The sequence below is a fragment of the Mastacembelus armatus genome, chromosome 8 (genome assembly GCF_900324485.2).
Source record: "Mastacembelus armatus chromosome 8, fMasArm1.2, whole genome shotgun sequence".
Classification (NCBI taxonomy): Eukaryota; Metazoa; Chordata; class Actinopteri; order Synbranchiformes; family Mastacembelidae; genus Mastacembelus; species Mastacembelus armatus.
Window position 1 is genome coordinate 15925952 of NC_046640.1, and position 26394 is coordinate 15952345.

The 26394-nt window shown below is 38.9% G+C and overlaps 1 protein-coding gene across 1 annotated transcript in view; it reads left to right on the top strand.

Moving 5' to 3' along the window:
* The window catches only part of LOC113141530 (nuclear GTPase SLIP-GC-like), a 69485-nt gene that overhangs the window by 33560 nt on the left and 9531 nt on the right, over nt 1–26394 (top strand). Inside the window, exons 5-15 of the mRNA XM_026326003.2 lie at nt 4694–4775; nt 5882–5994; nt 6165–6197; nt 21649–21730; nt 21924–22036; nt 22279–22311; nt 22556–22595; nt 22745–22822; nt 22998–23091; nt 25348–25564; nt 25694–25915. Coding sequence (XP_026181788.1) covers nt 4694–4775; nt 5882–5994; nt 6165–6197; nt 21649–21730; nt 21924–22036; nt 22279–22311; nt 22556–22595; nt 22745–22822; nt 22998–23091; nt 25348–25564; nt 25694–25915 — 1107 coding nt within the window. The remainder of the gene's footprint in view (nt 1–4693; nt 4776–5881; nt 5995–6164; nt 6198–21648; nt 21731–21923; nt 22037–22278; nt 22312–22555; nt 22596–22744; nt 22823–22997; nt 23092–25347; nt 25565–25693; nt 25916–26394) is intronic.

The window sequence follows — 26394 nt, forward strand, 5'->3', positions numbered from 1 at the left end:
AATGATGCAACAAGTTTTTCACACCTGGATTTGGGGATCCTCTGCCATTCTTCCTTGCAGATCCTCTCCAGTTCTGTCAGGTTGGATGGTGAACGTTGGTGGACAGCCATTTTCAGGTCTCTCCAGAGATGCTCAATTGGGTTTAGGTCAGGGCTCTGGCTGGGCCAGTCAAGAAGGGTCACAGAGTTGTTCCGAAGCCACTCCTTTGTTATTTTAGCTGTTTGCTTAGGGTCATTGTCCTGTTGAAAGGTGAACCTTCGGCCCAGTCTGAGGTCCTGAGCACTCTGGAAGAGGTTTTCTTCCAGGATATCTCTGTACTTGGCCGCATTCATCGTTCCTTCAATTGCAACCAGTCGTCCTGTCCCTGCAGCTGAAAAACACCCCCACAACATGATGCTCCCACCACCATGTTTCACTGTAGGGATTGTATTGGGCAGGTGATGAGCAGTGCCTGGTTTTCTCCACACATACCACTTAGAATTAACGCCAAAAAGTTCAATCTTGGTCTCATCAGACCAGAGAATCTTATATCTCATAGTCTGGGAGTCCTTCATGGGTTTTTTGGAAAACTCTATGCAGGCTTTCATTGGTCTTGCACTGAGGAGAGGGTTCCGTCGGGCCCTTCTGCCATAAAGCCCCGACTGGTGGAGGGCTGCAGTGATAGTTGACTTTGTGGAACTTTCTCCCACCTCCCTACTGCATTTCTGGAGCTCAGCCACAGTGATCTTTGGGTTCTTCTTTACCTCTCTCACCAAGGCTCTTCTCCCACGATTGCTCAGTTTGGCTGGACAGCCAGGTCTAGGAAGAGTTCTGGTCGTCCCAAACTTTTTCCATTTGAGGATTATGGAGGCCACTGTGCTCTTAGGAACCTTGAGTGCTGCAGAAATTCTTTTGTAACCTTGGCCAGATCTGTGCCTTGCCACAATTCTGTCTCTGAGCTCCTTGGGCAGTTCCTTCGACCTCATGAGTCTCATTTGCTCTGACATGCACTGTGAGCTGTAAGGTCTTATATAGACAAGTGTGTGCCTTTCCTAATCAAGTCCAATCAGTTTAATTAAACACAGCTGGACTCCAATGAAGGAGCAGAACCATCTCAAGGAGGATCAGAAGAAATGGACAGCATGTGAGTTAAATATGAGTGTCACTGCAAAGGGTCTGAATACTTATGACCATGTGATATTTCAGTTTTTCTTTTTTAATAAATTTGCAAAAATTTCTACATTTCTGTTTTTTTCTGTCAAGTTGGGGTGCTGAGTGTACATTAATGAGAAATAAAATGAACTTTTTTGATTTTGGCAAATGGCTGCAATGACACAAAGAGTGAAAAATTTAAAGGGGTCTGAATACTTTCCGTACCCACTGTAGATGATGAATTTTGAAGAATGTTGTTTAATTAATGTTGGTGGGCAGAAAAATTTTGTTTTAGATGTTTTAAACTGTTTTACAAAGTAATGGCTTCTATGTTTGCATGAGGAAAAAAGTTTTTCTATTCAATTATTCCCTATATAATATTATGTGTGTGTTTTTAGTCTACAGTCAAAATGACACATATGTTCTTTATGTAACATTTTGCTATAAACATTAATTCTTTCCTACTACATTACAGTCAGAGGGCAGATAAGGGAATCCCTCTGAAAATGTTTCTGCAAGGTTTGCTCTGTTTTTTATTTCCCGTTTATTTTTAATATTTACTTGCTTTAGCTGTGAAATTTATGACAAATGTCAGTTTTGTCTTACTATCTGAAAAAAATATTGTACTGACTTGCATAAAATAAAAATATCTAACGAGACACAAAAAGAGAAATGTTTACTCTGAGTAGTTTTGGTTTGACCTGTTGAAATGTTTAGAAATAGAGGCAAATGAAACATCTGACAATCTGAACAGTTAAGTTTCATTTCCAGAAATGATGTCCTGGTGAATGAGGACACTGCCAACAAACTTCAGACTCTGATTTAAAACCACTTATAAGTTTTTATTCTTAGTGTTTTGTTTTGTGGTGCAGCAGTCTCCCTCCAACCAGCCTGCAAACTTCTGTGACCCAAATCACTAACCAGTGACAGATTTTTGTTCAGAGTGTACAACTGATCTAAGGTGGACAATCTATTTACTCAAGTGATCTTTACATTTGAATTAATTATGGTTACGCTGTGAGTCTAGAGCCATGGTCATAGGTGGAGTTTAGCTGTGATGGGGCTTAAAAATGACTCTACTTGGGTTCATTTAATCTACTTCTGTGATGTGTGTATGTGGCTTTGTGACCAAAACATGGAAGATCTTAAATAATGTGTTTGAACCTGCATGACAGGAAGTGGGTTTTAGAAAACACATTAACACATTAATTACACAGAGGCAGCTCAGTGTCCTTTTCAGTGGGAAAAAACATTATTAAAAAACAAACAAGCCAAACCAGAATAAAATCAATTAAATTAAAGATAAAACATTGTTAAAATGAACTAAATTTGGTTTTGGTCCAATACCAAGAAAATGCAGGACCAATGGATCTGCGCATGAAGTGCAATTCATTATTCATATGTAAAATAGACTGTAATGCCTTTTTTACGCTGTTGTTTCTTGGAGTAAGGCAAACGGTTGGGTTTACAGATACCAATATTGAAACTGATACAGGCTTATGTAGTTTCATGTAGGGGACAGCAGCATTGTGTCATATTTTCAGTGAATGTATCATCAAAATGCAAAATCTAAATAAATTATCATGACAACTCAGTGAGCAACATACTGAAGTAAAACTGAAAGTAAAACATCGAACCCGGCACATTACATCGATCCAATACCGATATTAATGTTGGTATCAATATAAAGATTGATCCGCCCACACCAGAACAAAGAACCTCTGCCCAGGACACATCGTTACTTTGCTCCTCTCTCCTTATTTTCTACAGGTATGACAGAAACTAATTTTTCTAACATTAACTGGGTTGTGAGTCGACTGTCAATGTTTTGTTGGTGTTTGTAATAAGTTGGAGAAAGTTGGAGAAAGTTGTGTAACACTGTAAATTTCGTTTTGGGAGTGAAAGAAGCGCCAGATTTCACTACTTAACTTCCGGTGTGTGTGTGTGTGTGTGTGTGCGCGCGTGCGTCTTCACGTGTCAATTCTATAGTATCACCCATTTTACTAATGATGTTCATACTTTCACTTCCGTCTTTAAACACCAAAGGTGTGCCTGTTGGTAGGTGACCAAACTTTGTAACGTGCAGTGAACAGGAAATGTAGTCCTGCAGCCCCTGTGTCTGCACAGTATCAGACTTTTAATGGTGCTCAGTCCCCGAAGAAAATGTGGTAGGGATGAGTCTGTAGCAAACGAGGAGAGCCGACTCCTGTCGAGAGGAGCCGACTCCTGTCGAGAAGAGCCGACTCCTTTCGAGAAGAGCCGACTTCTTGCTGTGGTTCTTTGTTCAGTTATTTATTTAAAGGTTTGATTAAAATGTTAAACTGTAGTCAACTGTATTTTTTTGTAACAAAAATGTATAACAATAAGGCTTTTATGAAAACACTGAATAAAAAATTCAGTATGGGACAATCAGTGGGATCAGTATTGATCGGTGTGGGGAGGTGGCCGGGTGCTGTAAACAAATAATGTGTGGGGCCAAAGGAAAAACACCAAGTGCTTCCGGGAGAGGTGGCCCCCCTTCTCTCTGACTGTTTTGGTCTGTCTTGTTCCTGGTGTGACTACATGTGTCTCTTGCTAGGCGTGTCTGTTGCTAGGTGACCACGCATTAGAATCACAAGCTTATGACGTACAGTGAACATGAAATTTGCTGCTGCACCACCTGTGTTTGCTTTTTATTTTTCATTTCACTATCCACAGTTCAGTCTGTGGTGCACATGTAGAACTTTAACTGTTATTTCAGCGAAAAGTCTTTTTAGTCATTCTGATATTTTCTTTAAATGCTATGTTAAATGCATTTTGTTTAATTTGTCTACAGCAGCAACACAGCAGTGGGCAGGTCAGGTATACACTGACAGAATCAGAGCAGTGACCCTTAAGAAACATGGGTTGCCCACCTTTGATCTGCAGCATAAAAAGTGACATCCAGGCAGATTAAACTGTGTCTGATGTTTTTCTCTGGCAGTTTTTATGGTCCAAAAGTGACAAATATTAATATTTATTAGTTTGGATATCCTGATGTGTGAGTGCACACTATACATCACTGATGTCTGTTGCCCTGGTGTCTGATATTTATCTTTGTGTATTTGTTTTATTTTATGTATTTTACTTTAAATTGTATTGTAAAGTGAAATACTGAGAAGCTGTACTTAAAGGTTTTACAGTGTATTATAAAACAATTTATTACATTTTTTCAGAGACCAGAGCTTTAGTTAAGCAGAGAAAAAAACAAAGCATTTGTCTGGAATAGATTTTTTAAATTGTAAGTTTAACCCACAGGAGCATGAAAGTTACAAGATTTATCAGTGTCTTAACTTTGGAAGTTAAACTGGAAAGACATATTTTGTAGAGTCATATATCCATAGTATAAATTGCATCAAGCGAAGATTAAAACCTACTCAGCAAATCTGATTTCCGAACTACACTGTAAATGTTTGGATAGTGTTTTTATTAAGCAGCTGGTTCCCCAGGTGTCTTTATTAGTTCACTGCACTTTAAATATAACTGAGTTACTGCCTCATAAATGTTGATGACTGATGGAATTGATTATTTCTCTACCTTCCAGTTGCTGCTGTTGGACATGGATGAGTTTGTTCGTAGCAAGTTAACTGAATGGGGCCTCAGCCAGTGGATAGAAAAATTTGAAGGTAAATCGTTATCATTTTTCAGTGGTGGGTGTCAGGGTTGGTACTGAGGGGGTTAGGAATCGGACCAAGGATTGCCCACTCTGGTACTCAAGGTTCAAACGAAGCTTTATTTTAGACAGAACTCAAGAAAGTCAAAACATGAACATAGAGAACTAAAGGGAAACAGGTACATAGGCCAAGGGTCAAGACAACACAAACCAAGGAGACGAGACAAGAGGGTCAAGGTCACACACCAAGGGGGGAACAAACACGGTCAAAGGCCTGGGGTCACACAGACCTCGGGGACATACCAGACTTACACAAACAAACACGGGTCAAAGGCCTGGGGTCACACACATCTTGGAGACGCACCAGGCTCCACAAACAAACTAGCACACAGGCTAAAGGGACAATGCAGAAGACACACGACAAGACTAAGACATGAACAAAGAGGACTAAACACGAACACCAGGGAGCTAAACAAGAAGACGAAACATTGTAAAACACATACAAAACAGAGGTAGATACTTAACTTAAACTTGGGGAAAACAAAAACCAGTCCGTGATCAAAATCTCAAAAAGGAAAAGGGCAAGGCAATTCTGGGCAATCGGTAATCAAAATATGTCTGGCAGGGATCGTAACAAAAGCATGTTGAGCAGACGATCTAGCAAAGAACTGTGACTGAACAAAGGTATAAGAAGGAAAGAACACAAACGAGGCATGGGTGCAAACAATCAACTAATTGGGTAGAGTAGAGAGTTGGGTAAAGTAGAGTGGAAAAAGACAAAACAAAACCATATCCTAAAGGAATCTACAAAATAAAAGCATAAAACAGGAACTCAGAACACGAATCCTGACAGGTGGGCACAGATAATACAGTAACAACAATGAGAAACTATGACAAAAAAGTGGTGAATAGTTGAAATACAACAAAATAAATCTTATATACTGTGTATATATTATACTCAGCTCATCATTGCTCTATTAGGTCTGTGAGCCTGGAATACTCCTGAAAATTAAATGAACAGCTATGACCACAGCTGTTTCACATATGAAATAAACTTCACTGTGAATTTAACATTTTTATTGCATGAGTAAGATTGAATTGAATCTGTTTTAATTGTAGATGAAGGCATTGACAAGGAAAGTCTTTACTGTCTCCGTGATCAAGAAATCAGTGAACTGATCCCAAAAGTGGGACCACGAGCAAAATTCAAGGAGAAACTTATGTCATTAAAGGTAATGTTGTGCTCAATAAAGATGCTCTTACAGGGACAGGAGCATAAACATTGATGTTAAACTCTTTGCAACAAATAATAAGACATTTATTATACTAATATTATGTTTTCAATGTCAATGTAAAATTTTAGAAAACCTTCCCCATTCAGAATAACTTTTATCTGTGTCAGCAGGAGCAGGAAGAACCAGCAGATTCTGCTCAGGTAAGGATTTCACAGACATGTAGTTTCTTTGTGTATATACAGTGGGTACAGAAAGTATTCAGACCGCTTTAAATTTTTCACTCTTTGTGTCATTGCAGCCATTTGCCAAAATAAAAAAGTTCATTTTATTTCTCATTAATGTACACTCAGCACCCCATCTTGACAGAAAAAACCAGAAATGTAGAAATTTTTGCAAATTTATTAAAAAAGAAAAACTGAAATATCACATGGTCATAAGTATTCAGACCCTTTGCAGTGACACTCATATTTAACTCACATGCTGTCCATTTCTTCTGATCCTCCTTGAGATGGTTCTGCTCCTTCATTGGAGTCCAGCTGTGTTTAATTAAACTGATTGGACTTGATTAGGAAAGGCACACACCTGTCTATATAAGACCTTACAGCTCACAGTGCATGTCAGAGCAAATGAGAATCATGAGGTCGAAGGAACTGCCCAAGGAGCTCAGAGACAGAATTGTGGCAAGGCACAGATCTGGCCAAGGTTACAAAAGAATTTCTGCAGCACTCAAGGTTCCTAAGAGCACAGTGGCCTCCATAATCCTCAAATGCAAAAAGTTTGGGACGACCAGAACTCTTCCTAGACCTGGCCGTCCAGCCAAACTGAGCGATCGTGGGAGAAAAGCCTTGGTGAGAGAGGTAAAGAAGAACCCAAAGATCACTGTGGCTGAGCTCCAGAGATGCAGTAGGGAGATGGGAGAAAGTTCCACAAAGTCAACTATCACTGCAGCCCTCCACCAGTCGGGGCTTTATGGCAGAGTGGCCCGACGGAAGCCTCTCCTCAGTGCAAGACACATGAAAGCCCGCATAGAGTTTGCCAAAAAACACATGAAGGACTCCCAGACTATGAGAAATATGATTCTCTGGTCTGATGAGACCAAGATTGAACTTTTTGGCGTTAATTCTAAGCGGTATGTGTGGAGAAAACCAGGCACTGCTCATCACCTGCCCAATACAATCCCTACAGTGAAACATGGTGGTGGGAGCATCATGTTGTGGGGGTGTTTTTCAGCTGCAGGGACAGGACGACTGGTTGCAATTGAAGGAAAGCTGAATGTGGCCACATACAGAGATATCCTGGAAGAAAACCTCTTCCAGAGTGCTCAGGACCTCAGACTGGGCCGAAGGTTCACCTTTCAACAGGACAATGACCCTAAGCACACAACTAAAATAACAAAGGCGTGGCTTCGGAACAACTCTGTGACCGTTCTTGACTGGCCCATCCAGAGCCCTGACCTAAACCCAAATGAGCATCTCTGGAGAGACCTGAAAATGGCTGTCCACCAACGTTCACCATCCAACCTGACAGAACTGGAGAGGATCTGCAAGGAAGAATGGCAGAGGATCCCAAAATCCAGGTGTGAAACACTTGTTGCATCATTCCCAAGAAGACTCATGGCTGTACTAGCTCAAAAGGGTGCTTCTACTCAATACTGAGCACAGGGTCTGAATACTTATGACTGTGATATTTCAGTTTTTCTTTTTCAATAAATTTGCAAAAATTTCTACATTTCTGTTTTTTTCTGTCAAGATGTGGTGCTGAGTGTACATTAATGAGAAATAAAATGAACTTTTTTGATTTTGGCAAATGGCTGCAATGACACAAGGAGTGAAAAATTTAAAGGGGTTTGAATACTTTCCGTACCCACTGTATAAATTGTGGACATACGGTATAAGTGGACATATTTATGTTCATCCTCAGGTTTTACCATCTACCAGCGCAATAAGTGCTAAGGGTGAGATACACAGTAACTTGAATTACATGTAGTGTTCATTGATGTTTTTAAGAGTAATTTTTGCTTTGGGAAAACAATTATATTTCGTGTACTGAGTTGTAAGATTGAGAGACATGCAGCTAATTTCCTTTTGATTTAATTTTTGATGTATAAAAAATAATAAGGAAAGAGAAAGGTGGATCATCAGGACGTGCCCAGCAAATGTCAGTCACCACCAAGTAAACGACAACAATTAAGCCCAGGTATTTATATTTCTTTCTAAACAATTGCAAACTACAACCAAACATATGTCCAAAGCGTATTCATAAAGAAATTTGTAACTGAATTTTACTTGTCCACAGAAAATCTAATTAACTGGCTGATCATTAAATGTTACAGTCAAAAGTAGACATGTCATACTGTATGTTATATGTCATAATAGTATAGTTTGAATCCATAGCAGCAATATGAATGTCTAAATTGGCTTTAAAAAGTTAAAATGCCTTAGTTTAATTTTCTTTTCACTATTGTTTGTATATCACAACACCTCATTATGCATTAATTGGATACACTGGTTAAAGATTCCTGCTAAGTAATTATTAAGAAACTTTATTTATTTTTTTAATAGAAAACATCATACGTTCTTATGTGACAAAAATTGTGGATAGCATCAGTCAGAAGCTGCCTAAAGAAAACACCACAAGGCTCAATGAATTCCTGAAGTAAGTGTTAGGTTTTCTTATTCTTTGTTGTATCTGCCTGATTCTGCTCTTGACCAGGGGCTGGTTTCACTAAAAGAGACCATTTCACAAAAACACAGTGTATATTGACTTATCTGATGCCTATAAAGCTGTCCAATTGTAGGCAAAACAAAAGAGCCAATGTGGGAATAAGGAATACAAACCCAGCAGGGCTCTCTGCACAAGCTGCACTATCATCTTTACAAATCATCATCTTTTATATTGCAAAATCAGTTGGGCTTCCTAACTGACAAGACAGGCTATATTTACTGTACCTATACAGCTATCCAATTATATATCACCCTGTCTCATATTTAAATCCTGCTAATAATAATAATAATTGAATAAGTTAATGAAACTTGGATATCTGGTTGCCCAGTCTAGATTTCTGAGCATTTCACTTATTTCAGTCACTTTTTATGCATTTTTCAGTATTTTACTTATTTGACCTCATTTTTAAGAAATCATGTTTTTCTTCATAATTAAGGCATGAAGACTCTAATTAGTAAAGTTTTGGCTGTGTTTGTCATGGATACATGGCCAGTCAGAAAGCCAAAGCAAAACAGTTATGAACTTAAAATACTTTCTCATTATACTTGAGAACAAAGCCTAGACCCACATTTGCTCATTTCAAACTGAGCCACAATTTAAAAGTGAACTGATTCAATCTATAGATTTGTATTTGTATTTTCAGTTTCTCAGCACTGCAGTTTTAGGTCCTGCTGTTACCAGCTTTGTGACACAAATACCTGGTGCTTCAATATTTCTTTCTGAAATGCATCTTGCTTTATGAGTGTTCTCTGTGTAACACTCATTAGAGATATTGCTCATATAAAATATTTATTAGTTGCTTTAAATTATACTTGTGAGCACCTGTTCATAGAAAGACATTTTCTTGATTTTGACACTTTCTTCAACATTTGTATATTTTCCAAATGAATCATTTAACCCACATTTAAACTCTTTGTACAACAGGATTAAAATCAGGGAGTTGGAGACAGACAAGAGGGAGCTGGTTGGTGTCTTTGGTAAAACTGGGGCTGGAAAGAGCTCTCTGATAAATGCCATCATTGGAGAGAAGAAGCTTTTGCCCTCTGGAAGTGTCAGTGCATGTACCTCAATCATGATTAAAGTAGAGGCTAATGTGCGAAGCTCAACGTATGACGCAGAGATTGAGTTCATGACAAGAGAGGTAAAATGAGCTAAATATGTTTATGATGACTTGATGCTGGTTGAAAAGTTATGATGTAGCTGCAGAAATACAGTTGCTGGTGTACTCTACATCTAACTGAGTTAAACTTTTCTCCTTTTTGATTTTCAGGAGTGGAAAGATGAGTTGTGGTCCATGATTCAATATCTTGGTGAGGAAAGGGACGAAGAAGAAGAAAAAGAAGATGAAGAAGAAGAAGATTATGATGATGATGCTGATGATCATAATGATGATGATGAGGGTGATGATGGTCCTGACTTTGGGGAAAAGCTGTCAGCCTTGTATGGAGAAGAATGGAAGGGCAAATCTGCAGATGATCTCCTCAAGGAAGAAAATTACAAAGATATTTCAGAAGTTCTGAATTCCACTAAGAAGATTTTGACATGTAAATCAGTAAGTAACTTATGGAAAAGCTTACATTACCTGTCTCTATAATACATGTTTAATAATTTTCAGTTACTGAAGTTTTCAACCTGGCTATTCCAGTTTGTTTAGTTAAAACAGTAATAGAAACAGATGTGAAAATAAGAGCAGTATAATCCCAGGCACTGTCATGTTTTAATCTAATGTATTGTTCACTATGTTTTCACTTTGGGTGCACAGTTCACTATTTATTGATATTATTGTAATAATTTATGTTGATTTCTGTTTTACTGTTTTAAAGGGGTTTTCCATTTAATCTCACCTTCTCCTAATTATTTATACAAGCAATCACTTTGAATACTCATACAAATGAAATAACCTTCCAGCTCCTCACTTTTTGTTTATTTATTCCAGGCTGAAGAGCTGTCTGCAGAACTTGTCAAATACACCAGGGGTAGCTCAATAACGGAAGCAGACAAAAACATTAAGAGGTGGTTTTGGCCACTAGTGAAGTGTGTGACTGTCAGGGTGCCTCAGAATGACTATCTCCAGCATGTCACACTTGTGGACCTTCCTGGAAATGGGGACCGTAACAAGAGCAGAGACAGGATGTGGAAAGAGGTGAATTATAGATGTTTCATTATTTGACAACAAATACAATGTTGTTACAAACCACTGATAATTATTAACCCATTAGTAACTTGCTGATATGTTCACTCAGCTTGTTGGAAGTTGCTCTACAGTGTGGATTGTGACTGGAATGACTCGAGCAGCATCAGAGAAAGAAGCCTGGGACATCCTGGAAAGTGCCAGCAGCTTCATGGGAAATGGTGGCGAGTGTCAGCGCATTCACTTTATCTGCACCAAGACTGATTTTATTGATGAGTTAGATGATCAGTAAGTATTTGAAGATGTCAAAGGTACATAGTGAAGATCTAGATAAGACACTGACACAACCCACCTAGAAACCATTACAACTGCAGAGCTTTCCTACAAATGATCACATTTCTAGGTGTGAGGCATAAATGTCTAAAGTGCTTCATACTTTTTCACAGTGCTATAAATAAAACTTCAAGTTTCTAAACAAACATAACTAGTGACTAAAGCTACTGGGACAGAGAAATTGTTTCAAAGAAATTCCTCAATAACTGATTATACTGTCAACTCAGCAGAAACGAGTCACATGTGTCATATTTGTCTTATATGTCTATTTTCAGAAAATTACCTTTGACATCAGTGATCCTCAAAATATTTTACTTTTCAGTATGGGTTTCATAAAAGATTACTGGGCTTTTATTTGTAGAGGACTGTGAAACAAATGTTGGAATGAATTTCAGGTTTCAGTGCTGCAAATGTTGTGAGCTGCCACTTGACACAAATCTTTTCTTGTAGGTCACCAGCTGAAGTTCGTGCTCACATAGTTGACAGAAACAAGCAAGCCAAGGAAGAAATGATCAAAGTATTAAACAAACGGAACAAGGTTAAGGTGAGTTATAAGGAATAACAGAAAATATATATGTAACTGTAAGTCTTACCTTAACACTGACTCTTTTTTGTCCAGAAACAATTCAGTGATGAATGTTTCAAAGTGTTCACAGTGAGCTCCCATGAGTTTCTGAAAAAAAAAACGTCTAGAGCCAGATGACACTGGTAGGTGAAGTCTCCATAGCACTATATACTATATATATATAACTATATACCTCAAATACATAATTTGTTTTTTAAGACTAATTGGACGTGAGATGACATTGCAGTATATGTAATGTACAAACTGCACTTTTTTACAGAAATACCCAAACTTCAGGATTTTCTGCAAAATCTCAATGACTGTCACTCAGAGACATTAAACTATGTGTCTGGAGCTCATGGGATTCTCTCTTTGATGCAGGGGACTAAATGTCAGCTGGTGGTAAAATGAAGTTTTAATACAATATTCACTCTCTTGAATTGTTTTAATTTTCATTGATAGTCACAGAAAACTACATTGAAATAATTAATATAAATAACTTTGAATTGTCTTGAATTGTTTTATTGTTTTAACAATACTGAAATGGTCCACATTTAATGTCAGTTATGTTCATGATTTTCATAATGTAGTTTACTTATGCATTTATTAGAGTTGTCACTTTATATCAGAATATCATAACAGAGATTCAGAAAGAAAGAAAGAAACGGTGACTTGAAAGAAGCTCAGTCAGTTAGTGTTTACTCTGTAGTTTAATTGCCACAAATATTAAATATGTTTTTGATTCCAGGCTGACAAAAAAGCAGCTGTGTGCAGACAGCTTGAAGAAGAAATCAGGAATGAACTTGATGAAGTGAGAAAATCCATGGAAGAGGCTAATAAGACTTTTGAAAAATGCCTCACTGAAGGGGTTGAAAAATCAAAACGTTCATGTGAAAGAAACTTGAGGTCCATCATATATCCTAGGGTACTTAAACAATCATTTGATTAAAGCAGCTTATTTTTCACTTTGGATGCAAATGTGTTTCACTATGTTTTTTTCTGTTTAGTCTAAGAATAAGGGTTTTCACAGGACATTGAAGTGTATCGTTGAGAATGATGGCACCTACAAGTCAAAAAACAAGAAGCAAATTAACCTGAATGCCAAGTTATCATCACACTTGACTGACAGCATTGATGAGAAATTCAGGAAGACCTTCCCGTAAGAAATTACTTAATTAGACATAAAACACAGTGTTGGCTCATTTTCTGAACTCTGGAGAATGAGACTATATTTTACTGTCTAACTTCACAAATACAGAATGTATAGAAAATACATTATTAAAACACAAACCTGACAGTGCTACCTTTATGAAACATTTCATTGTGTTAACATCACAGAAATGAAGGAAAATCTGGACCATACCATGGAATCATCAATAAGTTTTCACTTGGTACAGAGAAGCTGATTCAGCAGAACAAAGATGTTGAACTGCAGCTGATGTTTCTCAAGACAGAGGTAAAAAATGAGAATAGAAACATCCTTTTCATTAATGTATTGTCAGTGAGACTTCAGCCGAATGAGATTAACATATACATGTACAGCACTGTGCAAATGTTTCAGGCAATTTAAATGTTTAGATTCTTATGACACAAAATTGTACTATCAAGAAGGCATCCTGAATTAATACAATAGCATGACAATGACTCCAAACTCACCAAGTGTTAAACAAAAACAACAAAGTGTAACAGATAATGACTCAGAGCTCTGATGTCAACATCAGGGAGTCAGTCTGGGATTATATAGAGAGACAGAAGACACTGAGAATCTTAAATTTACAGACTGTCATTTTTTCTAAGATTTGTGGACAAGTAAATAGAAGAGCTGTGTGCAAGGAGGATTGGTGATGTTTAAAATACTGATTTGATTCAGTTTTTTCTATTTACTGAGCATTTGGAAGTGTCAACTTTTACTGTGTGAAACATTTGCACAGTACTATATAAATGTACAAAACAAAGGAAATGAACAGTTTGGCTCCTACAAAGCTGTTATAAACTTTGCATATGAAGAATATCAGCGCAGGAAATGTTGACACTGAAAAGTGAAGCCTTATTTGTAATAACTTGATCTATGTAAAATGTTTATCAATACTTCATTTTCTCTCTAAGGAAGAAAAACTTAAGACAAAACTCAACAGAACCATCCGGCAGCGCAAGAAAATGATCTACAACAGTCTGACAGACACAATCGAAGAATACATGAAGGAATGCTATAAAAGTACAAAAGAAGACCCTGACATACACAAGCTGACACTATAATAATACACATTTATTATAATTGTACAGAAAATCTAAGTTTGACAACAATTTTGTGTTTTATTATAGAAGCAGCAGCTTTTAGTGGAAAGGGCACACTGGGCAACATGAGGGAAACTCTTGAGAAACATGTCCACGATGAAAAGAACAGGATGTTTGAGAGGGCTAAAGCTGTTATGTTGTACCTCCTTAATAAGCTGAAGGTTTGACACACTTTAAAATACAAATACAGCAATGGTTTAGTAAAATATCTGTGCTGCACATTTTCCTTTTCCAGGATTACAGGTCATCACTTACATGACTTTTTGATATTCAAGTGGATTATGTCTCACTAAGAAACCTTTTGAAACATTATCCTTCTGAAAGTCCTGCACAAATGTGCAGTTAGGAATAAACCAAACACAATTATTTGTAGCCATTGATCATTTTATCAGCCCAGTCTGAGACGCTCTTTGTAAACACATTTAAACAGTAAATGTGTGATTCAATAAATACAGAGTGAACAATAAATGATAAAGATTCTGATGCTGTTTAGGAGGAAATTCTGCAAAGACTGGAGATGACCCTGATGGAATCAATTGAGCAGTCACTGAAGACGGATGATTCCTCAATCCCAGGTAAAGAGATCAAATCTAAATTAAAGCAGTTATGTGGATCATTAAGAAACTCTGTAAATATATTAGTGAACTTAATAAATGACAATTCTTATTTTTATCAATATGCTTTTGTTTATGTTTTTAGATGTGTCAAGAGAACTTGAGATGGTGAAGAGCTGCTACTATAAACTGAAAGGCAGTGAAGATCATGAAATCTCAGTAACAGGGTAAAACATGTGTTTAAATGTCTACACAATATATGTCAAGGGCCTTGTAATAAATGTAAAGGCCTTTATTATAAGCTGAGTGAAACCTAAATTATCCAAACAAATTCTTCAAGCATATGATTTTATGTTTCAGTGTGATTTTGTGTTCCTCGTGTATATAAGACAAGTGCTCAGTAATGGTTGATGTGACAGTCCTTCTGTTTGTCATCATGTTTGAATGTTTATCTCTGGTGGATGTTCCAGGTTGGCTGAGTAGAGAGAAACAGCAGGAATTACCCACTAAATGTCCCTTTAGGCCTGAGGCTGAGGATCTGATCTCAACTGTTTTTGTCAAGTTATTATCCCTGTTTGCTTTGACTGTTGTTTTGATGTTTTCTATGACTTTACTTTTTAGTAATTACTTACAGATTTTATGCCGTTGATTGATTATAGTCCAGAAACAGAGAGAATATGTGAGGAGAGAGGATGCAAAGGTCCCAAAACCAGGAACATTATGGTTTACATAGTACAGGTCTTAGCCACCAGGCCACTATGAGGCCTCAGAGGATTTGTGTTTTTAATCATTTTAAAAAATATTTACTATTCATGTTTCTTGGTCTGTTTTCAGTAGGTTTTATGAATTTATTGTGGTTGTCATTAGATAGACTGCAGTTTTGATGATTTTACCGATGTGTAAGCTTGAGCCTTGATTACAAAACATACTCTGGGCTGCATTTGACATAGATGCTGAATTTTGAAGAATGTTGTTTAGTTAATGTTGATGAGCAAAAAAATTAATTTTAGATGTTTTAAACTGTTTTACTACAAAGTAATGGCTTCTATGTTTGAATGAGGAAAAAAGTTTCTTTCCTATTCAATTATTCTCTATATAATATTTTGTGCGTGTTTGTGTCTACAGTCAAAATGACACATATGTTCTTTATGTAACATTTTGCTATAAGCATTAGTTTTTTCCTACCACATTACAGTCAGAGGGCTGATAAGGGAATCCCTCTGAAAATGTTTATACAAGGTTTGCTCTGTTTTTTATTTCCCGTTTATTTTTAACATTTACTTGCCTTTAGCTGTGAAATTTATGACAAATGTCAGTTTTGTCTTACTATCTGAAAAAAATATTGTACTGACTTGCATAAAATAAAAATATATAATGAGACACAAAAAGAGAAATGTTTACTTGGAGTAGTTTTGGTTTGACCTGTTGAAATGTGTAGAAATGGAGGCAAATGAAACATCTGACAATCTGAACAGTTAAAGTTTCATTTCCAGAAAGGATGTCCTGGTGAATGAGGACACTGCCAAACGGACTTCAGCCTCTGATTTAAATCCACTTATAAGTTTTTATTCTTAGTGTTTTATGTAACACATTGTAATGACATGCATAAAGTAAAAATATCTAACAGGAGCCATAAAACGAGAAATGTGTCATGATTCAAAGGAATTTACTGTCATTCCAGTCAGTATTTGCAATGAAGAATAAAACGAAATTGGTTGCTAAGGTCCAATTAACAGCATCAATAAAGATTTAAAATAAATAAGAAATTAAGACAGTGGATATTGCATGATGGATGTTACTCATCCCTAGTTTCGGTTTGACCTGTTGAAATGTGTAGAAATAGAGGGAAATGAAACATCTGACAATCTGAACAGTTAAGTTTCATTTCCAGAAATGATGTCCTGGTGAATGAGGACACTGGCAACAGACATTGATTTAAAACGCTCATAAAGTTGAACCTTTTGTGGTTTTATTAAAATGGGAATGTTTTATGGTGCAGCAGTCTCCCTCCAACCAGGCTGCAAACTTCTGTGACCCAAATCACTAACCAGTGACAGATTTTTGTTCAGAGTGTACAACTGATCTAAGGTGGACAATCTATTTACTCAAGTGATCTTTACATTTGAATTAATTATGGTTACACTGTGAGTCTAGAGCCATGGTAATAGGTGGAGTTTAGCTGTGATGGGGCTTAAAAATGACTCTTCTTGGGTTCATTTAATCTACTTCTGTAATGTGTGTATGTGGCTTTGTGACCAAAACATGGAAGATCTTAAATAACGTGTTTGAACCTGCATGACAGGAAGTGGGTTTTAGAAAACACATTTACACATTAATTACACAGAGGCAGCTCAGTGTCCTTTTCAGTGAGAAAAAACATTATTAAAAACAAACAAGCTAAACCATAATAAATTAATCAATTAAATTAAAGATAAAACATTGTTAAAATAAACTAAATTTGGTTTTGGTCCAATGTCAAGAAAATACAGGACCAATCGGTCAGCGCATGAAGTGAAATTCATGATTCATATGTAAAGTAGACTGTAATGCCCTTTTTACGCTGTTGTTTCTTGGAGTAATTTGGTATCACGCAAACGGTTGGGTTTACAGATACCAATATTGACACTGATACAGGCTTATGTAGTTTCATGTAGGGGACAGCAGCATTGTGTCATATTTTCAGTGAATGCATCATCAAAAAGCTAAATCTAAATAAATTATCATGACAACTCAGTGAGCAACATACTGAAGTAATACTGAACGTAAAAGATCGAGCCTGGCACACTACTATCGATCCAATACCGATATCAACGCTGGTATCAGTATAAAGATTGATCTGCCCACACCAGAACAAAGAACCTCTGCCCAGGACACACCGTTACTTTGCTCCTCTCTCCTTATTTTCTACAGGTATGACAGAAACTAATTTTTCTAACATTAACTGGGTTGTGAGTCGACTGTCAATGTTTTGTTAGTGTTTGTAATAAGTTGGAGAAAGTTGGAGAAAGTTGTGTAACACTGTAAATTCCGTTTTGGAAGTGAAAGAAGCACCAGATTTCACTACTTAACTTCCGGTGTGTGTATGTGTGTGTGTGTGTGTGTGTGTGTGTGTGTGTGTGTGTGTTTGTGTGTGTCAATTCTATAGTATCACCCATTTTACTAATGATGTTCATACTTTCACTTCTGTCTTTAAACACCTCAAGGTGTGCCTGTTGGTAGGTGACCAAACTTTGTAACGTGCAGTGAACAGGAAATGTAGTCCTGCAGCCCCTGTGTCTGCACAGTATCAGACTTTTAATGGTGCTCAGTCTCCGAAGAAAATGTGGTAGGGTTCAGCCCCTCCTACTCAGTCTGCTGTAGATCTATGTAGGCAGGGGCGGGATTTTATTTTGATGGACACAACATGCGGCCAATAACATGCGAGGACAGACTGATCATATTCTGTGAAAGAAGGAAGGGGGCAGACGCTCGGGTGAACTGTAGTAGGTGTAGTGGTACAGGCCAGGTACACAGAGCGAGAGAAAGAGGCGGGGGAGCCGGATTTAAATGCAAGCACGGCGGAAAAAGTGAAGCAATGGGCGGAAATCGAAATAACTTTACTCACGTAGAGGAGATATCAGATCAGACCGTCCAAGCTGAGGCATTTTTTCTGAATGCCGACCCTGCACTAAAGACTTTTGTCTAAAGTGTCATCATGTTAAGACCTCGGCCTTTTTTTATTTGGTTTGGTTGCTGTGATTGTGTGTTCATGTTTGATTAAAATGTTAAACTGTAGTCAGTTGTATTTTTTGTAACAAAAATGCATTAAAAATAAGGCTTTTATGAAAACACTGACTAAACCATTGCTTACCATTGCTGCTAAATTAGGCTCTTAGGCTCAGAGTGATACTAAATAAAAAGCCATTTGGGATCCGTAAGAGCTGACTCTCCTAAGAGGGCCGAGCAAAAAAAGAACTGAATCTTTGAAAAGAGCTGAACCTGCCATCACTAGGATGTGGCATTTATACAGGGCCTCATGCTCTCTGACAGGGGTCTTGCTGGTGGTCTTGCTCTCCCCCTTGTCTCCATCACTGTCCTCTCCTTTGTGCTGTCAACCAAATAGCAAACCTAACATCCAATGTTTTCCTTCATTTGTTAATGAAGAAGAATATTTGCGTTGCTTTATAATACTAGATGCTATTGATATTTCATAGCACTTGCACTAAAATAATAAAGTGCATCAGTTACAGTAGCTCATTACCTGGCAAATGTGCAGCTGCGTCAATTAATGTTGTGTGACAGTATTCACAGCATGGAGCTGTAACCACCATGGATTTAATCTCCACTATGAAATCCCTCTCCACCTCCTTCTTCCACTTTGAAAACAAAACAAGTTTGTGAAATAAGACATTAGTTAATAATAGGCCTAATGAATAATAATAATACCAGACTATGATCTGCAGCATAAAAAGTGACACCCAGTAAGATCAAACTCTGTCAGATGTTTTTGCACGGCAGTTTTTATGGGTCCAAAAGTGGTGAATATTAATATGTTTGGCTTGAGATCCAGTAGCATCTCCTGAATTTCTGAACATCACTGCTGCAGCTACTGTACATCTTTGTACAAAAGTACAATTCATATAATTTAGTAATAGTAATTCATACAGTATCTCACAGAAGACAGAAGTGAGTACACCCCTCACATTTTTGTAAATAATTTATATCTTTTCATTTGACAACACTGAAGAAATGACACTTTGCTACAATGTAAAGTAGTGAGTGTACAGCTTGTGTAACTGTCAATTTGCTGTCCCCTCAAAATAACTCAACACACAGCCATTAATGTCTAAGCCGCTGGCAACAAAAGTGAGTACACCCCTAAGTGAAAATGTACAAATTGGGCCCAAAGTGTCAATATTTTGTGTGACCACCATTATTTTCCATCACTGCCATAACCCTCTTGGGCATGGAGTTCACCAGAGCTTCACAGGTTGCCACTGGAGTCCTCTTCCACTCCTCCGTGATGACATCACAGAGCTGGTGGATATTAGAGACCTTGCGCTCCTCCACCTTCCGTTTGAGGATGACCCACAGATGCTCAATAGGGTTTAGGTCTGGAGACATGCTTGGCCAGTCCATCACCTTTACCCTCAGCTTCTTTAGCAAGGCAGTGGTCATCTTGGAGGTGTGTTTGGGGTCGTTATCATGCTGGAATACTGCCTTGTGGCCCAGTCTCGGAAGGGAGGGGATCATACTCTGCTTCAGTATGTCACAGTACATGTTGGCATTCATGGTTCCCTCAATGAACTGTAGCTCCCCAGTGCCAGAAGCACTCATGCAGCCCCAGACCATGACACTCCCACCACCATGCTTGACTGTAGGCAAGACACACTTTTCTTTGTACTCCTCACCTGGTTGCCGCCAGACACGCTTGACACCATCTGAACCAAATAAGTTTATCTTGGTCTCATCAGACCACAGGACACGGTTCCAGTAATCCATGTCCTTAGTCTGCTAACTGTTTGCAGGCTTTCTTGTGCATCATCTTTAGAAGAGGCTTCTTTCTGGGACGACAGCCATGCAGACCAATATGATGCTGTGTGCGGTGTATGGTCTGAGCACTGACAGGCTGACCTCCCACCCCTTGAACCTCTGCAGCAATGCTGGCAGCACTCATACGTCTATTTCCCAAAGACAACTTCTGGATATGACTCTGAGCACGTGCACTCAACTTCTTTGGTCGACCATGGCGAGGCCCGTTCTGAGTGGAACCTGACCTGTTAAACCGCTGTCCTGTTAAACCGCTGTATGGTCTTGGCCACTGTGCTGCAGCTCAGTTTCTGGGTCTTGGAAATCTTCTTATAGCCTAGGCCTCTTTATGTAGAGCAACAATTCTTTTTTTCAGATCCTCTGAGAGTTCTTTGCCATGAGGTGCCATGTTGAACTTCCAGTGACCAGTATGAGAGACAGAGCAATAACACCAAATTTAACACACCTGCTCCCCATTCACACCTGAGACCTTGTAACACTAACGAATCACATGACACCTTGGAGGGAAAATGGCTAATTGGGCCCAGTTTGGACATTTTCACTTAGGGGTGTACTCACTTTTGTTGCCAGCGGTTTAGACATTAATGGCTGTGTGTTGAGTTATTTTGAGGGGACAGCAAATTGACACTGTTATACAAGCTGTACACTCACTACTTTACATTGTAGCAAAGTGTCATTTCTTCATTGTTGACACATGAAAAGATATAAATTATTGACAAAAATGTGAGGGGTGTACTCACTTTTGTTGCCAGCGGTTTAGACATTAATGGCTGTGTGTTGAGTTATTTTGAGGGGACAGCAAATTTACACTGTTACACAAGCTGTACACTCACTACTTTACATTGTAGCAAAGTGTCATTTCTTCATTGTTGACACATGAAAAGATATAAATTATTGACAAAAATGTGAGGGGTGTACTCACTTCTGTGAGATACTGTAGTCTTAATAAGTCTCTGCAATGTATTTCTACATTTGAATTGATGTTGCTGAACCTCCACCTTGGGCAAAGAGAAAACTGCTGAGAGGTGGAGCCAGTACAAAAGAAAGACCTGAAAATAGACTAATCAGCAGAATAGTCATGTTTGTGCTTTAAAGAGGAACAAATCATTTGTAAGTACAGCACCTTCACAAGTTAGTATTTTGTTGATACACTACAATGATACACTAAGATAATATATAGATGTTTATAATTGTTATACTGAATATAATAGTTTTTTTGCATGGTTCAAATTCAGAAATGAAACAAAATAAAGATATATTCAGGATATTCATATAAATTGCATTAAGCCATGGTCAGCTTGCACCATCAGTGGAAGTTAAAACCTGCTCAGCAAATTTGATTTCACGACTCAGTTACACTACACTGTAAATAGTTGGATTGGATTTTAATTAAGCAGTTGGTTCAACAGGTTTGTGTACATTTCACTGCACCTCATTTTCAATTGTTAACTCACAGTTAAACACAACATATGACTCTCTTGTTGCTGATTGATGGAATTGATTATTTCTCTTCCTTCCAGTTGCTGTTGTTGGACATGGATGAGTTTGTTCGTTGCAAGTTAACTGAATGGGGCCTCAGCCAGTGGATAGAAACGTTTCAAGGTAAATCAATGCCAATCTTCATTTGTGGGCACAGATATACACTAGAAGGTCTGTGAGCTTGTAATGCTCTTGAAAATAAAAATGGGGAGCTATGCCCTGACTATTTCACTCCTTATGAAATATGTAGGGTATCTATTTAAAATGAACATTTTGTCACATGAGTAAATTTGAACCGAATCTGTTTTAATTACAGAACGATGCATTGACGAGAAAACACTTTACTGTCTTCCTGCTGACGAAATCAAAGAACTGATCCCATTAATGGGACCACGGGCAAAATTCAAGGAAAAACTGAGACTGTTAAAGGTAATGTTCTGTTATATAAAGATGGTGTTACAGGTACAGGGGCATGGACATTGATGTTAAAATCTTTGCAGTTGTTTTCTTTCATTTCAAGAGAAAACAAACCATAACATTTGATTCACTGAAGGTTCATAAATAATTTGCTATGAGAATTATTAAGACATTTATTATACTACTATTGTATTTTCAGTATTAGCCCAAGATTTTAGAAATGCATCGATACAGTAATTATTTTTATCTGTCAGCAGGTGCAGAAAGAAGCAGAAGATCCTGCTGAGGTAATGATAAAAGTCAATTTCACAGGCATGGAATTTGTTTATTTATGCATATGTATTGAGGACATTCTGTATTTTCTGGACTACAAGTCACACTGGAGTATTATTTTACTTTTAGCACAAAGGATTTTGTTGAACAGGAAAATACATATTCAAGTCACTTCAGTGTATGAGTTGCATGTCTAATTATAGTCTAAATTAGTCTATGAAGAAACTGGGGTTTTAAAGGTCGAATATTTACGTTCAGTCTCAGGTTTTTCCATCTACCAGTGGAACAAGAGCTCCAGGTGAGATCTACAGTTTCTTTTTTCATTAGATGTAGATAGTAATGTTAATAGTAATATAGAGGTACATGCGTCAATTTTCATTTTGGTTGCTTTTTTCTGTTGTTTTTCTTTTTTATATTTCAAAATATAAATTAAAAAAATCCAATAAGGAAAAAGAAAGCCTGATTTTCAGGATGAGTCCAGCAATTCGCCGTTACTGTATTTTAAACAACGTCGATTGAACCCAGGTATTTATACAACATATTCCTGAATTTCCTTGCATTTTATTTGCCTCAATTTTTTTTGCATTGACTAGCTAACCTCTAAGGCTTTAATTCTGTTTTTTTATATCACAACACCTTATTGTACATTGATAAGCTACACTGGTTCATGATTCCTGCTGAATAGTTTTTCCTCTGACAGAAAAGACCATTCTGTCTGATGTGAAAGAGATCATGGAGAAAGTCAGTCAGAGGCTGCCTAAAGAAAACACAACAAAGCTCAATGAATTCCTGAAGTAAGTGTTAGGTTTTCCATATTCCTTATTCTGTGTTGTATTTGTCTGAGTCTGCTGACCAGGGGCTGGTTTCTCTAAAAAACCTTAGACTGGTTTGTGTTGTTGAGTCTGTCTTAACTTGTTCTTAGATTAGTCCAATTGCAAGTTAGACCATCCATCCATCCATCCATCTCCTTCCGCTAATCTGGGGCCGGGTCGCGAGGGCAGTAGCCGAATCAGGGATACCCAGACTTCCATCTCCCTGGACACTTCCTCCAACTCTTCCGGGGGGACACCGAGGCGTTCCCAGGCCAGCCAGGAGACATAGTCCCTCCAGCGTGTCCTGGGTCTTCCCCCGGGGCCTCCTCCTGGTGGGACATGCCCAGAACACCTCCCCAGGGAGGCGCCCAGGAGACATCTAAAACAGATCCCCGAGCCACCTCAACTGACTCCTCTCGATGTGGAACAGCAGCGGCTCTACTACGAGCTCCTCCCAGTTGACCGAGCTCCTCACCCTATCTCTAAGGGAGCGCCCGGCCACCCTGCGGAGGAAGGTCATTTCAGCCGCTTGTATCCGCGATCTTGTCCTTTCGGTCATGACCCAGAGCTCATGACCATAGGTGAGAGTAGGAACGTAGATGGACCGCTAAATCGAGAGCTTCGCCTTCCGGCTTAGCTCCTTCTTCATCACAATGGACCGGTACACCGACCGCATTACTGCTGCCGATGTCCCTATCCGTCTGTCAATCTCACGTTCCATCCTTCCCTCACTCGTGAATAAGACCCCGAGATACTTAAACTCCTCCACCTGAGGCAGGATCTCTCCCCTGGCCTGGAGATGGCAAGCCACCTTTTTCTGGTTGAGTACCACGGCCTCGGACTTGGAGGTGCTGATTCTCCTCCTCCTTTCCTCCTCCTGGATCCAAGGTTCGACCACCGGCCGGATCCTCCTCTCCAGTACCCTGGCATAGACGTTCCCCGGGAGGCTGAGGAGTGTGATCCCTCTGTAGTTGGAACACACCCTCCGGTCCCCCTTCTTAAAAAGGGGAACCACCACCCCGGTCTGCCAATCCAGGGGTACTGTTCCTGAATGCCAAGCGATGTTGCACAGGCATGTCAGCCATGACAGCCCAATAACATCCAGAGACTTGAGCTGCTTTGCCACCGAGGAGCTGCCAATCTACCTCAGTGACTTCGGCTTGGGTGATGGTTGGATCAGCCTCCGAATCCCCAGCCCGTGCCTCCCTTATGGAAGACGTGTTGAGGGGATTGAGGAGATCCTCAAAGTATTCCTTCCACCGTCCAACAATATCCCCAGTCGAGGTCAGCAGCTCCCCACTTCCACTGTAAACAGTGTTGGTGGAGCACTGTTTCCCCCTCCTGAGGCGCCAGACGGTTTGCCAGAATCTGTTTGGGGCCGAAAGGCAGTCCTTCTCCATGGCTTCACCGAACTCCTCCCATACCCGAGTTTTTGCCGCCGTCACCGCCTGGGCTGCAGTACGCTTGGCCCAACGTTACCCGTCAGCTGCTTTGGGAGTCCCACAAGCCATCCAAGCTTGGTAGGACTCCTTCTTCAGCTTGACGGCATCTCTTACCTCTGGTGTCCACCACGGGTTCGGGGATTGCTGCCACAACAGGCACCCGTCCACAGAAGGGCGGCCCCACGTTGCTCTTTCGGGCTTTGGCTGGCTGGGCCCCATGTGGGGAGACTCAGCCACCAGGCGCTCGCCAGCAGGCCCCAATCCCAGGCCTGGCTCCAGGGTGGGGACCCGGCTTTGGCGACGTCATGGTCCTCGATTTTTGCTTCATAAGAGGTCACTGAACTGCTCTTAGTCTGGTCCGTCACCTAGGACCTGTTTGCCTTGGGAGACCCTGCCAGGGGCATATAGCCCCGGACAACATAGCTCCTAGGATCATACGGGCACTCAAACACCTCCACCACGATAAGGTGGCGGTTCAAGGAGGGGACAAGTTAGACCATTTCACAAAAATATGTACTGACTTATTTAAAACCAATAAAGTTGGGCTAATGCAGAGAAATGTGTCCAAATGTGACAGAATTTTAGGCTTTATAATTGAATGTTCCTTTCTTTCCAAAATGCATCTTGTATGAGTGTTCATTAGAGAATATAACAATATTTGTTAGTGTTACTTTAAATTAGTCTTGTGAGCAGGTTGTTCATACAAAAACATCTTCTTGGTTTTGACAATTTCTTTAGCATTTGTATATTTTCCAAATGAATCATTTAACCCACATTTAAAATCTTTGTACAACAGGATTAAAATCAGGGAGTTGGAGACAGACAAGAGGGAGCTGGTTGGTGTCTTTGGTAAAACTGGGGCTGGAAAGAGCTCTCTGATAAATACCATCATTGGAGAGAAGAAGCTTTTGCCCTCTGGAAGTGTCGGTGCATGTACCTCAGTCATGATTAAAGTAGAGGCTAATGTGCACAGCTCAAAGTATGAGGCAGAGATTGAGTTCATGACAAGAGAGGTAAAATGAGCTAAATATGTTTATGATGACTTGATGCTGGTTGAAAAGTTATGATGTAGCTGCAGAAATACAGTTGCCGGTGTACTCTACATCTTACTGAGTTAAACTTTTCTCCTTTTTGATTTTCAGGAGTGGAGCGATGAGTTGTGGTCCATGATTCAATATATTGGGGATAATACAGATCAGGAAAGGCACAAAGATGATGATTATCATGACTTTGCGGAAAAGCTGTCAGCTTTGTATGGAGAAGAGTGGGAAAACAAATCCACAGAAAACTTGATGGACAAGAAATATTTCAGGGAAATTCCAGAGTTTCTCATTTCCAAGACAAAGACTTTGACATGTGAAACAGTAAGTAACTTTTGAAAAAGCTAATATGTCATTTCATAGAAATCAATACTCTGGATTATATGTTATTAGTTTGCAGTCATTAAGGTTTTCAGCCTATCCATTCCAGTATGATTAGGTACAACATTAACTGTAACAGTTGTAAAACTAAGAGCAGTACTAAACAGTGTTTTTAAAAAACAGCGTATTTGATCAAACTTAATCATTCCAAACCATATCAAATTAACCCTTTACATTACAATCACATGCTCAACACAATGAAAAAACATTGTTTCTACAACAAAAGAAATTTAAATAACAACTTAGACGTATTGCATTGAACCTGAAAAGGTCATACTGAGTTTGTATTATTGAATGTCATTGGTTGCTTTTGACCCAGATGGAGCCATTTTAAAATTAACATAAATTCTATACTTATACTAAACAACTTATCTCTCTGGCTGTGACTCACTTAGTGTGTTAGACATGTTTAATGGCGAATA